The 15,037-nt window shown below is 44.1% G+C and overlaps 1 protein-coding gene across 1 annotated transcript in view; it reads left to right on the top strand.

Moving 5' to 3' along the window:
* lars1b (leucyl-tRNA synthetase 1b) overlaps window positions 1-15,037 on the top strand; it is a 168,785-nt gene that overhangs the window by 56,908 nt on the left and 96,840 nt on the right. Inside the window, 5 exon segments of the mRNA XM_083640958.1 lie at window positions 1,104-1,132; window positions 1,135-1,307; window positions 1,309-1,316; window positions 5,190-5,247; window positions 8,174-8,237. Coding sequence (XP_083497084.1) covers window positions 1,104-1,132; window positions 1,135-1,307; window positions 1,309-1,316; window positions 5,190-5,247; window positions 8,174-8,237 — 332 coding nt within the window.

Below are 15,037 nucleotides of genomic sequence, written 5' to 3'. Positions count from 1 at the left end.
AAGGCTGGAGAGAGATCACATGACTCAGCTTCTGTTGGTAAGGCTGGAGAGAGATCACATGACTCAGCCTCTGTTTGGAAAGGCTGGAGAGAGATCACATGACTCAGCCTCTGTTTGGAAAGGCTGGAGAGAGATCACATGACTCAGCCTCTGTTTGGAAAGGCTGGAGAGAGATCACATGACTCAGCTCTGTTTGGAAAGGCTGGAGAGAGATCACATGACTCAGCCTCTGTTTGGAAAGGCTGGAGAGAGATCACATGACTCAGCCTCTGTTTGGAAAGGCTTGAGAGAGATCACAGGCTACAAACCGTTTGCCAAACACTCCATCGATGACCCTCATCTAGCCAGCTGCTTGAACGAGTTCTACTGCCGCTTCGACAGACAACGCAGCCCTGAGCTCATCTCCTGCAATATCTCCCATATGCTCAACCAGACACCAAACTCTCAAATCCTCCCCCCCCCCCCGGACAACTCAGCCCACCTCCTTGCCCTTCCCCTCCCCCACAACACCACTCTGCATTCAGGAGAGAGCTGTCAACAGGCTATTCAAAGGACAGAAGTCACGAAAGCCAGCCGGACTGACTCTGTCTCACCCTCTGTGCTGATCAGCTGGCCCCAGTGTTACCCACATCTTCAACACCTCATTGGAGACAAGCCACGCCCACGTCCCAGCCTGCTTCAAGTCCTCAACTATTATCCCCGTCCCCAAAGACAAAGCCATAGCACTAAAAGACTACAGACCCGTCGCCTAGTGACCCTTCTGGTCATGAAGTCTTTTGAGCGCCTTGTTCTGTCCTAGCTAAATCCATCTTGGACCAATCAATTGTATGGTGTAGCTTGGATATCAAGAAACTGTAAATTAATAGATGTTTTTCATATAGCTCGACAAGACAACTGCAAACTATCTGTCGCACGTCTGCCTGCACCCCACGTATCAACTCCAATATTCACATAACAGTAGTGGATGGAAATGTGCAAAAATCTAGCATTTTCTTTTGTAGATTTTCTCAAATTCGGCAAAAAATTGTGATTTGGATGGAAACCCAACTACTCTCTTTCCCTCTAACCCGTGACGATTATTTTTCTTTCTCTCTCTCCCACAGGCCAGAGCAGATGAGCAGGGAAGTGTGGGACTCATCTTCTTCAAGACGTCTCCTTTCCCGAAGACGAGCATCCCTAAGGAGCATCTGCAGAAGCTGAGGAGGGAGTTTCAGTATTGGTACCCGGTGGATGTCCGCGTCTCTGGCAAAGACCTGGTGCCAAACCACCTGTCTTACTACCTGTACAACCATGTGGCCATGTGGCCTAAAAGACAAGTGAGTCTGCTGACTTGACTGACTGATAGTGACAGTAAGAGTGAACAAATGAAGGGGTGCAGGGTGTCTGTGTCTTTGTACTCTCTATTCAATGGATATTTTTAGGGTTAGAACTTGTGGAAGTAGTTGAGGGTAAATTTGCCTAGAGTCAGTTTTTCTCTTTTTTTTGCAGAATAAGAGAGTTTACACACCTTTTTATGCTAACAAAGCTGAACAAAGCTCACTGATTGTTTGCCTCACGGGGATCACCAACTGCAGGCCATAGTTATCCGCCTTTTTATTGAAAATACATCACTTGATATGCCTTGTAGAGAATTTAGAGAAGTATGATTTTGACATCACTATTGATTCAACAAGTTAATATCAAAACCCCAGGGCACCACCACGCTTAGCAATCTATATTACTTCAATAAGCAATTTAAATTACTTATTTAAGTAATCTATATTACTCCTGCCGTTGGTCACAGGGAAATCAGAGTCAGTTCTAAAGGAAGAGGTCTTTAATTGACTGATATCATTATAACAAACACCGAGCACTGGTTTTACCTTCAAAACATGAGGTGTTTATTGTACAAATATTCCACACCATACAAGCATCGCGCCCTCTAGGCTCGATATCATTTGTAATCAAATGCCTAATGAATGGAAGATTGCATTACCCAATATAAACACAGATTAGTTATATACCACAAAACACACACGTAGTGAAGTACCCAATCAGTCAACACCATAAAGCTTGCATTAATTATTGACAGGCATGACAGGGCTTAACTCAGAGAACGGAGAAGAGAGGGGAAAACCAGAGGTTATAGCCTATCGTTATTTTGGCCTAAAGCTATAGATCTGCTCATTCTTAACTCATTCACTGCCAATATCTGACTGGCATTTTTGGCACAGGCCAAGTATTTCCATAATGTTTGGTCATCTTTCAAGACCCACAGTAAATTCTGTACTAGGACTACAGTGATGTCCAATACCTCGAAATGAAGATCTAAGTCTCTACTTTCACCCCCAAAAAGAAAGTTAGCTTTTAGCATGTTCTGTACTCTACTTATAACCCTTTTTATACACCCCATGTTCACCAAAAAAGCCTGTCTGGGAAGAGAAAAGGGAGAAAAAAGCATTTTTGTAAAAGGGCACAATCTCAGGCATAACTCACTCTCAATTCTTTTATTTTGAACTGTATTGACATCAGACATGTAAATATTATTCGTTAGGACACAAATGACAAAAAAAAAAAAATATATATATATATATATATATATACACACATGAAGTGCTTTTTTTTTACATTCAACAAAACAGTTTACTCGGTGTGAGTGTGCAGACAGACAGACAGACAGACAGACAGACAGACAGACACACCGACAGACAGACAGACAGACAGACAGACAGACAGACAGACAGACAGACACACACACACACACACACACACACGATCCCCCTTTTAGATTTCTAACCCAACATAGGATAAGCAATAACCACGCCCTGTGGCGCTGGGATTGGCCAGGAGCAACACTGGAGGGCGAGCAGCCCAGCGATTTCATGAATCAACTGAAGAGCTCTTGAGAAGGACAGCGGGCTGCTGTGAGTGCCTTCTGCCCGCTGCTGCCTAGCTGTTCCTGTGTTTATTTTGATTTGTTCTGGTACACCGTCCTCGTCCATGTCTCCCTGTCATATCTATGATCGTTCCCGTTTTCCCCTCGGCTATTCAACACGTCCTCACCGCCCTCGCAAACTGATCGATCATTTCCTCATTCCTCCGATGATCAAACACATCTCTTGATTACTTTCTCCCGTTTTCTCCTGGCTGGCACAGAGGAAGGCGACTCCAGCTCGGCGTTTCAATGGCGTTTCTCCTGTCTGCACAAGGAAGCGTTACCCGTTCTCTGCTTTCCCTCTTGCTCAATTTCAAAACAACAGCTGCGGTATGTGTTTGATCGCGTGCTGTCGGCTACCCTTTGAAGGCAGGGACCTGTGTCTGTGTGACAGGCTGGGCAAGTGTTTGCTGCAGGCGCTGCACCAATAAAAACAAAAACACGTCAAACACGTCCTTGGCGGGGAAGGCCATTGCTGATAACACGTCAAAGACGTCATTGGCGGTGAATGAGTTAAGATGGACCGCACCAATAACCACTTTTCACCCAGCGTGTAAACAAGGAATCTGGAGCTTACTTGGTCGTTGCTTCTCCTGGTCGGCACACAAACCAGACCTCTCCGGTTCAATGTCGCACCGTCAGCTCGACACTGGAAGTCTCCTCGTTCTCCTGCGACGGGGCAGCGGCTCGTTCTTGAGTGGGTGCTGGCCCGGGGTCTCTGGAGGGAGACCGGCGGCTCGTTCTTTCCGTCGCTAGTCAGCGCCTACCTACTATCTCTTCCTACTTCTCTACAGCGTGAGAAGTGGGGAAGGTATTCTTTTGGTCTAAACTATTAAACAAAACGAGAAAGGGTAAATAAGAGTAATTATCTATCGTCTCGTGACGCTTCACACGGGTTACTAATACTTATTATACGGTGAAATAAAAGAATAAATCGATAGGACGGCGCGGGGAAGCCAGCAGGCTTCACACCGGCAAAGCAGAGGCCCGAGCTCAATTTAGGGCCGTACCGTGGACGCTCCTTGGTTTGAGCGTAAGTCCCATGGGATGATGTGACCTCAAGTTGTTTTGGGTTCAAAGAGGGAGATCACCTCACTGCTTACTGCTTTTGTATATCAGTCCTATGTAAATGAGGGGCGTTTCCTCTCGAGGGGTCAGTTTCTTACTAACCCAATCCTAATGTGGTCCCCCCTGCTTCTCACAATATTCCTGAGAAGTCAGACAAAAATGTGTACATTCAGTTTGTCAAAAATGATCATCACTTTTCTAAACAATGATTCTTCGGCCTGTTCCTCTTCCTGAACAGACGGTCCACGTTATATTCGTAGCATACTATAGGACACATATATATATATATTGGTATGTCTATAGGTGAAAACAGAAAAAGACATTTTTCTTTGGCACTCAATTGTCATCACTCACAGAGACATTTTCACATTCATGACTTCCTTTGATACACTTTGTTTTGCTTGATAAAAGAAACCTTATTTCATGGTCAAACATATATGTATACCTAGTTAGAGACATTCAAGCTGCCGGATGCTTACTCAAATCGAGTACCACCGGTAGGTGGCACTGTGACTCCACGTCAGAAGAGTCAGCTCTCCAATAGGCTCCTGACGGGTTTCTCCACTGTCCTTCATTCTCGACCTGTTGGTGTGATTCACTCGGGACAAAGCAGAGGCCATTCATTAGCTTGTGATTCAGGAGATAAACTGTCAGTCACATAGATTATACCATTGGAAAACCATTGTTTCATTCTCTCTGTGATTTAAAGAAATTGTCCGACTTGCAGTGTTCTGCTGGCGTGCCAGAGAGGGGTCTCTTAAAATGCCAGACGTGTATTGGAGTCCTGGCATCTGTCCCGGCTTACGATAGAGAGCAAATGTCTTTGTAGTCAGCCAGGCGTGAATGTAAATCATGTACCCCGGGTCTCATCCTTACATCCAAGCCACTTAACTCCCTTTGGGTAAGATAAGGGTGTTCGCTAATGTCGGATGTGTGACACCCTTGATATAGTTCAGACACTCCTAGGAATGAAAGACAAACAGTCGTTTCCTGTTCCCCAGGGCATTGAGACCAACCGAAATGTAGCCAGTTGGTCATATATCTCCCTTGAGGTGAAGAGGGAAAGAAAAGGCGGGGGGGGGGGTTCTTGGTCCAGGATCACTACAGCCTCATGGGTTTATTGATTCAAGAAGTGGTGATTATTATGATTAAAGTATTATAATGATGGTGAAGATGATATTGCTGAGAACTGTCTTTTTCTCCGCAGTGGGAAATGGCCACAGGCAGTGCGAGCCAATGGACATCTGCTGCTCAACTCTGAAAAGGTGCCCCATTTAGTATTTCTCCTGAAACAGCTCTTAATTTGTTATTGATGTCGTGTTGCATGATTTGGGGAGAAGGTGTGATTATTGGGGTCAATATTGCGATTTGCAATATAGTAACCAAATGGTATCTGTGGATGTGCCGGTATGAGTTTTTGACCGTATGATAAACTTGGACAAAAATACCATGGTTTCACAGTATCGCAGACTAGGGGCCTGTGTCCAAACTTGGCTGAAACGTCACATGCATGTCCACTGCTCACTTGTTGGTGGAGGCATATATCCGCGGTGTGCTCCTTCTAGTTTTTATAATAAAATCTTTACAAATGATATAACCATGTGTACTTACTCTCCACAACATCCTGTTGGACCCCAGGAAGATTAGCTGGTGCCACAAGCATCAGTTAATGGGGAGCCTTTTTAAATAAATAAAAATCCTGTGATATCATGTTTGAGACATTTGTCTGTCTCAAACATAGAAAAAAGAAACACAACAGAAAAATAGAAACTGCAGCACTGTGTTACAGCATATGGGCTGTGTAAGATGGCTCAGACTGCAAAGTTAGTTACATGTCTGTCCAGTAATACAATGAGTAATACACACCCAGTTATCTCTTTTGTAGCAACATATTATAGATGGCCTTAAACGCCACACTCACGTAACGCTTCTTTTTTTGAGAATGAATGAATGAATGAATGAATGATGCCTTTATTGCAGACTCGTGGTCCATAGAAAAACAAACATACAACAATAAACATAAATAAAAAACAGTCCAAATGAACATGTTAGACAGGGCATTTGTGACATTTATAAATACAGGCTTTTAAGCCAATGTATCCTAAGGCTAGAGGAGTATCTAGTGCAGCTCTTCACAGGGTTACTTATACTGACAATGATGCTATTCACAGACTCATCTAAGCGACACATGAATCTATGCATTAAGTTCCGAAGGATGGCCCGAAGAGTATTGACTCTTACAGCCACAAACATTTCACTCGCACTGCACCATCTAGGCCTTTTGAGTAAAATTCTCATGGCATCATTATAGGCTACTTGCAGTTTCTGAAAACTTGCTTTTTTGTAGCTTGACCACAAGTGGGCAGTGTAGAGTGGTGTACACTAAGCTCTAAATAGAGTGATCTTAACTGCTTCTGAGCACATGCTGAACTTACGTGCGAGGATGTTTGCTTGTGCATACATCCTGCGACACTGTCTGTGAATATCGTCATCATCCGTCATCTGTTCTGAGAGAGAGCCTGGTGATGCAAGATTACGTGCAGAATTTATCGAGGCACCCTGAAGGTGTCATGTGCAGGCTGGCTGGCTAGGAGCATGCCTGGAGCATATGGCCGTTTTCTCTGCTCTCAACCCGGTTATTCTCGCTATTCGTCATCACAAAGGCTCATTACTCGCTGTAGTATACACTTAAACGTGCACTACTTCTGCATAAGCACTCACAGCTCTCTCCTTTTACCAACTTTCTCACTAATCACACTAATCATCCAAAACCCATTTGGATGATTGCATGACTATGTTAGTATGTCCAACTATTTTGGTCCCTTAAAATGTATTGTATTTCCTACACCGTTCACCTGATTTGGATAAATACCCCTGAATTAAAGCTGGAAGTCTGCAGTTGAAGCACATATTGTTTCATTTCAAGTCCATTGTGGTGGTATACTGTACAGAGCCAAAATGATGAAGATTGTGTCCAATGTCCAAATACATATGGACCTAACTGTATCTCCGCAACTGTGACTCGTAGAGACTCGTAGAGGCGTTGGATTCGGGGTGAAAAAATACATACTGTATAGTTCAAGTAGTCCAAACTTTTTTTTTGAATGGGGGCCAGATTAGATAATGTGAAAATGCTGGGGGGCCAGGTGCTTCTCGCATCATATGGGTTATAGAAAAATAAAATAAAAAATCACATACAATTGTACTTTGTTTACCATCTGAAAACATTAGTTCTGCATGTGTTGTTCCTACTTGGTTCCTGTACAAACTGTATGATAGTGCTGTCCTCGTTAGGTGAAGGGAAAAAATGCAAATTTAACTTACTTGATTAACCAATACTGTGTGGAGGGCCACATATAGTATGTTTTGAAAGACAAGCCGAGGGCCACTTAAAATCTGCCCGCCGGCTGCAATTGGCCCCAGGGCCGGACTTTGGACATGCCTGATATACCGTAAATTCCGGACTATAAGCCGCACCTTTTTTCCCGTTTTTTGGGCTTTTTTGGCCCCTGCGGCTTATATAACGGTGCGGCTTATCTATGGATTTTTTCAAAAAAAAAAAAAAAAAAAAAATCTCTCTTTTTTAGCACTCTTTCTAACTATAAAGCCACTTCTGTTTTAATTTCCTCTCTTGCCCTCTTTTCACCACACTGTATGACACTGTATGACACTGTATGACACTGTGTGCACTGTAAATAACAACACAGGTGGTGTTGTGTTATGTTGTTTTGTTGAAATGTTAATAAATGGGAGCATTACATATGGTAATTAAACATTAAAACACAATAAAAAAAAATACCATTAAAACACCCGCGGCTTATAGACCGGTGCGGCTTATATAAGAAAAAAATAGTCAACTTTGAAGGTGCGGCTTATACACCGGTGCGCCTTATAGTCCGGAATTTACGTTAGTCCTTTAGAGGCATCGCAATCTGACCTTCCGTTTCCCAGAAAATGTCAACATTTCTCTGATTGGATACAAATTTGGCGTCCACCTCCCACTATCCAATATGACAAATGGCGTATCCCTTTAAGAGACACCTTTACAAACACATTGGTCAAGAAAATGTTTGCTAAGGAATGTATTCACAGATTGGCCAAATATCTGATCAAATGCCCTGACTAATAATACACTTGTGTGTGAGTGAGAGTGAGAGAGATCCCGCTAACATCTGTTTTTCTATTCACCAGATGTCCAAATCAACTGGAAACTTCCTCACTCTCAGCCAAGCCATTGACAAGTTCTCAGCAGATGGTACACTCCTTTTCTCCTTGATCTATCTCCTTCCATTGTTCTTCCTCTCATCCACTTCTACCTTTCTCTTTTTCCTCTCCCTCCCTCCCAAGATTTTCTATCTAATCCTCTCTCACACATTCCATTGATATTGATTGAAAGGCAGCCCAGCATTTAAAGTGTTCACAGTATTTAGTTACATCACCACTAGGGATGCAGCGGTTTCCGGTTTGAAGGTATACCTCGGTTTCAAAAAGTCACGGTATCAAAACCACTAAGTTTTGCCGTCATACCTTCCCCACGGTATCACCTGTTTCCCCCTGAGAGAGAAAGTGCCCAGACAGAGTGCAGTAACGCGGCCCCTCCCCCCGGCTGCCCAGTCTCAGCAATCAGTGTAGCTGTGATCGTCAAGAAGTCATCAAGTCAATCGTTTACTCCCGTGCGTAGCCTATTGTAATTCAACGTGATAATGGCTGCTGAAGGAGAATCCCCAGAACGTTCCCCCAGGCGGTGGGCCTGGGCTTTGGTAAAAGCAGGGATGGCCAGTGATAGAGAGGGGGAAATACCTCAAACATGAATCAGCACATCTGCAGGAACAACACTCGTCCTTCCTTATTTGCCAAATTCAAGGTACGTTAAACGTCTTGCGTCATCATACATCGTGTCGGACATAAACCATTTCCACCGGCAGGAGGATGAACGTAAAATAAACACTGTCATAGGCTAACGTTATCGATAACATAACATGGCTAATTAGCACTCAACTGTCTGGTCTAACGATAACGTTACTTGACTGAGCGAACGTCTTATGCCGGCATATTGCACTGAAGAGAAGTAACAACAGTCATTAAATAAGAGGCAGAGGTGTGTGTGTGTGTGTGTGTGACGCACAGAGAGGCAGAAGTGTGTGTGTGTTTACATTATGTCTGCTTGGATCCATTATAAGCTAGCAATGCGCTACACTATTTATCCTGTGTTTACAGCACATGCATCCAGTGTCTGCAGTGCTACTTTCTTCCAAAATATCTGGATCTCTAATATTTGCCCTACAGTACTTTTGGATACAAATAAAAGTGTGTGTGTGTGTGTGTGTGTGTGTGTGTGTGTGTGTGTGTGTGTGTGTGTGTGTGTGTGTGTGTGTGTGTGCACATTAACATTGAAACATTTATGTCCAGTGTCCAATCCGATTTGACAAAAGATAAGCATGTGTGTTTTAGTTTTACATACGTTAATTAGATGAAATAAATAGTTCAATAACAAAAAAAAAAGTAGGCAATTTTTTTGTTGCCAGATTTCACAATAACACATAAAGGTCCGCGATACCGTGATACCGTGAAACCGTGGTATTTTTGTCCATACCGTCAAAAACTCATACCGCTGCATCTCTAATCACCACATGGCCAGCTTGGTTGGAAAATGACAGGTTAGCCGTGTTGTTGAGGTACCCCCAAACATTGCCTAAGGCTTAACTCATTCATGGCCAGTTTAGGACTGCCAATATTTAGCACAGGTCAAAGATTTTCATAATTGTTGGTCATCTTTCAAGACCCACAGTAAATTATCTATTAGCACCAGAGTGATTTGCAATACCTCAAAATGAAGATGTACGTCTCTGGGTTCACCAGGGAAAAAAAAGTGAGCTTTTAGCATGTTCTGTACTCTACTTATATCCATTTACCGTAAATTCCGGACTATAAGCCGCGGCTTTTTTCCCGTTTTTTGGCCCCTGCGGCTTATATAACGGTGCGTCTTATCTATGGATTTTTTCAGAAAAAAAAAAAAAAAAAAAAAAAAACTCTCTTTTTTAGCACTCTTTCTAACTATAAATCCACTTCTGTTTTAATTTCCTCTCTTGCCCTCTTTTCACCACACCGCGGACACTGTGTGCACTGTAAAAATAAACAACGGTGGTGTTGTGTTATGTTGTTTTGTTGAAATGTTGTAATACGGTAAATGGGAGCTTCCTCAAACAGCCATCTCTTCCCGACAATCCCCTCTGTGCGTGACCACTTACATATGGTAATTACGGTAAGCAAACGGCCACTCGGGCAACAACTCCCTCCCCCGACTACCAGGAGAAAATCACAAACTTCGGCGAATTCACACAAAGGAAGATCAAGGAATATTCACAACAAGACGAGCAGTAGAAGCAACACTCTCACTTACCATGGGGAAGGTACGCAGAAATTCACACGAGGCAGCTTTCAAGTTGAAAGCAGTCAATCTCGCATTAAAAGAGAGCAGCCGCCGATCAAACAGAGCAGCCGCGCGTAACCTGGGCAAAAGGGACTGTCCGTCCGGGGGAGAACTACTGAACAACTCCCTCCCGACTATCAGGAGAAAATCACAAACTTCGGCGAATTCACACAAAGGAAGATCACGGAATATTATAGGAGTGTGAAAACATCCACAATTACCAACGGGTTCCAAAACGCTGGACTGCTGCGGGATGAAGAGGATGACGCCACGGGGACTGCCCCCTAGTCCGATACCTCACGAGTCCGATACCTCACGAGTCCGACACCTCATGGTTTTGGGTTAGGGTCTGGGGGAGGTTAGGTTTAGGCGTGGGGGTGGGAGAGGTTAGGTTTTGGGTTAGGGTCTGGGGGATGTTAGGTTTAGGCGTGGGGGTGGGAGAGGTTAGGTTTTGGGTTAGGGTCTGGGGGAAGTTAGCCTCTTTTTTCGGACTCGTGAGGTGTCGGACTCGTGAGGTATCGGACTCGTGCCATGGCACCTGAAGGAGAGAGGAGAGTGGTTGACGAAGCCACCCTGAACCTGTTCGTTTCCGACACTGAAGATGAGGACTTTGGTGGTTTCAGTACGCAGGAAGAAGAGGAAGACGAGGATTAGTGACTTGACTTCTCTGGTTACAGGTTTGCTGCACATATACGGTAGCCTATTGTTGTGTGATTTTGTCTGGGGATTAGTGACCTGACTTTTGTTTTGTTTTGTTGAAATGTTAATAAATGGGAGCTTCCCCAAACAGCGATCTCTTTCCCGACATTCCTCTCTGTGCACGAACCCTTTCATATGGTAATTAAACATCAAAACACCCGCGGCTTATAGTCCGGTGCGGCTTATAGAAGAAAAAAATAGTCAATTTTGGTCCCGCGGCTTATACACCGGTGCGTCTTATAGTCCGGAATTTACGGTATATACACCCTGTTTTCACCCAAAAGGTCTCTTTGAGAAGGCAAATAGGAGAAAAACGCCTTTTTGTAAAGAAGACAATCTCAGGCAGATCTCGCTCTCAATTCTTTTATTTTGAACTGTATTGACATCAGACATGTAAATACTATTCGTTATGATACAAATGACAAAAAAAAAATATATATATATATACACATGAAGTGCTTTTTTTACATTCAACAATGCAGTTTACTCAGTGTGAGTGAGCGTGAATGTGTGTGCGCGGGGCCCATGTGTGTCTCTTTAGATTACATTTCGTCATTTAGCACACTTTTATCCAAAGCGACTTACAATGTCACATTCTGTCAACATTAGTGGAATCAACTGTGGAACATCATCTACACAGATACACCCTTGCAGCAAGCAGTAGAGTAACATCAATGTTTTTTTTTTGTTTTTTTGTTTTTTGTTTTTTTGGAGGGGGGGGCGGTTTGGGGTGAAGAAGGGGGGGAAGATGCTAGATGGGGGGAGGGGGTTTGGGGTGGAGAGGGGGGGGGAAAGATGCTACATCAAAATGACAAAAAAAAAATATATATATATATACGGTACACATGAAGTGCTTTTTTTACATTCAACAATGCAGTTTACTCAGTGTGAGTGAGCGTGAATGTGTGTGCGCGGGGCCCATGTGTGTCTCTTTAGATTACATTTCATCATTTAGCACACTTTTATCCAAAGCGACTTACAATGTCACATTCTGTCAACATTAGTGGAATCAACTGTGGAACATCATCTACACAGATACACCCTTGCAGCAAGCAGTAGAGTAACATCAATGTTTGTTTTTTTTGGGGGGGGGGGGGGGGGTTTGGGGTGAAGAAGGGGGGGAAGATGCTAGATGGGGGGAGGGGGTTTGGGGTGGAGAGGGGGGGGAAAGATGCTACATCAAAAGGGTTAGTTCAGGAGGGACTCAAGTGGAGCTTGAAAAGGCGAGTTTTTTTTCCAAAAGGTGGACTCACTGAAAACTAATAAAAAGTTGAAAAAAAAGATGGGCAGGGATTCGGCCGTCCTGACCTCAGTCTACCACTGAGGGGAATTTACTCTTTATAGTTCAGGGTGTCATGGTAGACCTCAAAGCAGGGGACCCTGCACAAGGGGATGCGGCAGAAGTGGCACTGGAAACGTGTCTCCTTTCTCTTTTTGTTGCCCAGACACACCTTGCATTTCTTAGCTGGGTTGTCATTTTTGGGGGTGGGGTCATTCCTGACAGGGAAATGCTTTGCCAGGTTGGCAGACAGCCTACTCGGACGGTCAGCGTAGGGAACTCTATGGAGCTTTGTGGCAGTGGTCCACGCCTGTATCAGACTCTCCTGGAATGCATACATGGTCTTTACTGTGCCCTGTGGGTTTTTAGCTCTGTATAGGACGAAAGCGTTGTGGAGGCAGATTTGGAACATGTACAGAACAAATTTAGTTGTCCATTTATACGACTTCCTGATGAACGGGTAGTACGAAATCATTTGATCCAGCCTATCAACACCGTTCATAGACTGGTTGTACTCTACCACAGAGACAGGCTTCTCCTTCACCACCTTCCCCCTCACACCTTTCTTCCACGTCAAGACCTGTCTCATCTCGTTCTGGTGAAATGTGGATACCATTCTCACAACATTTGTGTCCCGCCATGCCAAGCACAGAACCCGGTCAGTGTGGAAGGCAATTCTGCCCCCTGGTTGCAGGGTGGCCTTCTCAGCATGGTGTACAGCTGGTGGTTCTCCTCTATGCTTTCGCAGTGTGCCACATACATGTGTCCCCAGATCTAGCAGGATATCACACATGTTTACAGAATTATAAAAGTTATCCATGTACAGTTTGTAGCCCTGCTGTTCCAGCCCCAACAGGAGACCACACACTGTATCTACAAGACATTTACCGTCTCCACAATAAGGCATCAAATTATAACAAAATCCTGTCTGGGACTCACATAACACATAACTTTTGATCCCGTAACGCACAGGTTTCTGTGGGTTAAAAACTTTGAAGCTCAATCTGCCTCTCCACAGTAAAGTTCCTTCATCTATTGAGATGTTCTGGCCTGGCTGGTAGAGTTCCTGGAACTTGTTCACTAGCATGTCTAAGACTGGGCGGACTTTATGCAACCTGTCATCATTGTTTCTCACTGCTGTGTTGTCAGTAAAATGCAGGAAACGCAGTATGATCTGGAACCTGTTTCGGGACATTGTCTTTCCAAAATAGGGGGTCTCCAGCACCTCGTTCGTGGACCAGTAACTCTCCAGGTCAGGCTTTCCAATGAGCCCAGTCAGGAAGAGGAGCCCTAGGAAGGCCTTCAGTTCAGCAATGTCAACAGGATTTCATGCATCGAGCCTGACACTCGTTGCGCCAGCCTCAATTGTCGGCTGTGCATACAGGTTGGTCTGGTCCACAACATACTGCAGCAGCTCTTCAGTCAGGATGAGTTCCAGGAAATCGACCGGCTTGTCCGACTCCAGCGCAGCAGCACTGTTGAGCAGGCCAGGAACAGCAGTGAACGGGATGTCTTCTGGCTCCCACGGCACTTCATCCATGCAGTACCATTGCTGCTCTGGATACAGGATAGGTGTTATAAAAATATAGAAATACAAATACATTACTATAGCACACTCACACACACACAAGCTTGTAGATCAGCTATATTGGGCAAAGAGGGAAAATGAACATACCTTTGGTGTCTTTCTTTTTCCCCTTCTTGGGTTGCTGTCCCTCCATTGGCTCTCCATCTGCACCACGGCCTGTAAATAAAGAAATACATACATTACAATACAATTTACAACACACACACAACATGTATAATTGTGAGCTTGTAGATCAGCCATTTTGGACAAAGACACAAAAGAGGGAAACAAGATCTTACCTTTTGATCTAGGTTGTTTTTTCTTTGATGTGGGCTCACTGGGTTGTGCAACAATCGGCTCCTCAGGCTCCTCATCTGAAATAAAAGCAATATATCCTCAGTAAACTATATAATCACATTTAGTACAGAGAGACAGTGTATTGTACTAGTGTCTCAGTAAACTATATAATCACATTTAGTACAGAGAGACAGTGTAGTGTCTCAGTAAACTATATAATCACATTTAGTACAGAGACAGTGTAGTGTACTAGTGTCTCAGTAAACTATATAATCACATTTAGTACAGAGAGACAGTGTAGTGTCTCAGTAAACTATATAATCACATTTAGTACAGAGACAGTGTAGTGTACTAGTCTCAGTAAACTATACGATCATAGAATGCAGAGACAGTGTAGTCAGTAGTCACACACACACACACACACACACTGATGACATCATCACTGGGACTTTGTGCGTGAAGCTGGTACTGGTACTGTCTGTACAATATGCATATATCAACAACAAAATTACTCCTTACCACGATCATCGGGGTCCTGTCGCATTGGATTCCAGTCTTCCTCCCCCTCGACATGGACAACTGGCAACGGTGTGACCATCTCCTCTTCAGATGAATGGGAGCTTGATGGCTGAGAGTCAAAGTCACTTTCCATGTAATCCCGGGGCGTCTTTGCACGGCGCAAATGCGCCCTGGAAAATGGCTCCTCCTGGGGAATCATGTCTGTTGTGTTGCCCTCGATCTCCTCCTCGTCACTAAGTTCTGACTCCGTCTCGTCTCGCAAAT

Source organism: Poromitra crassiceps (assembly GCF_964638095.1).
Source record: "Poromitra crassiceps genome assembly, chromosome: 1".
Taxonomy (NCBI): Eukaryota; Metazoa; Chordata; class Actinopteri; order Beryciformes; family Melamphaidae; genus Poromitra; species Poromitra crassiceps.
Note: the sequence above shows the minus strand (reverse complement) of the source record. Positions and strands in the feature narration are given on the sequence as shown.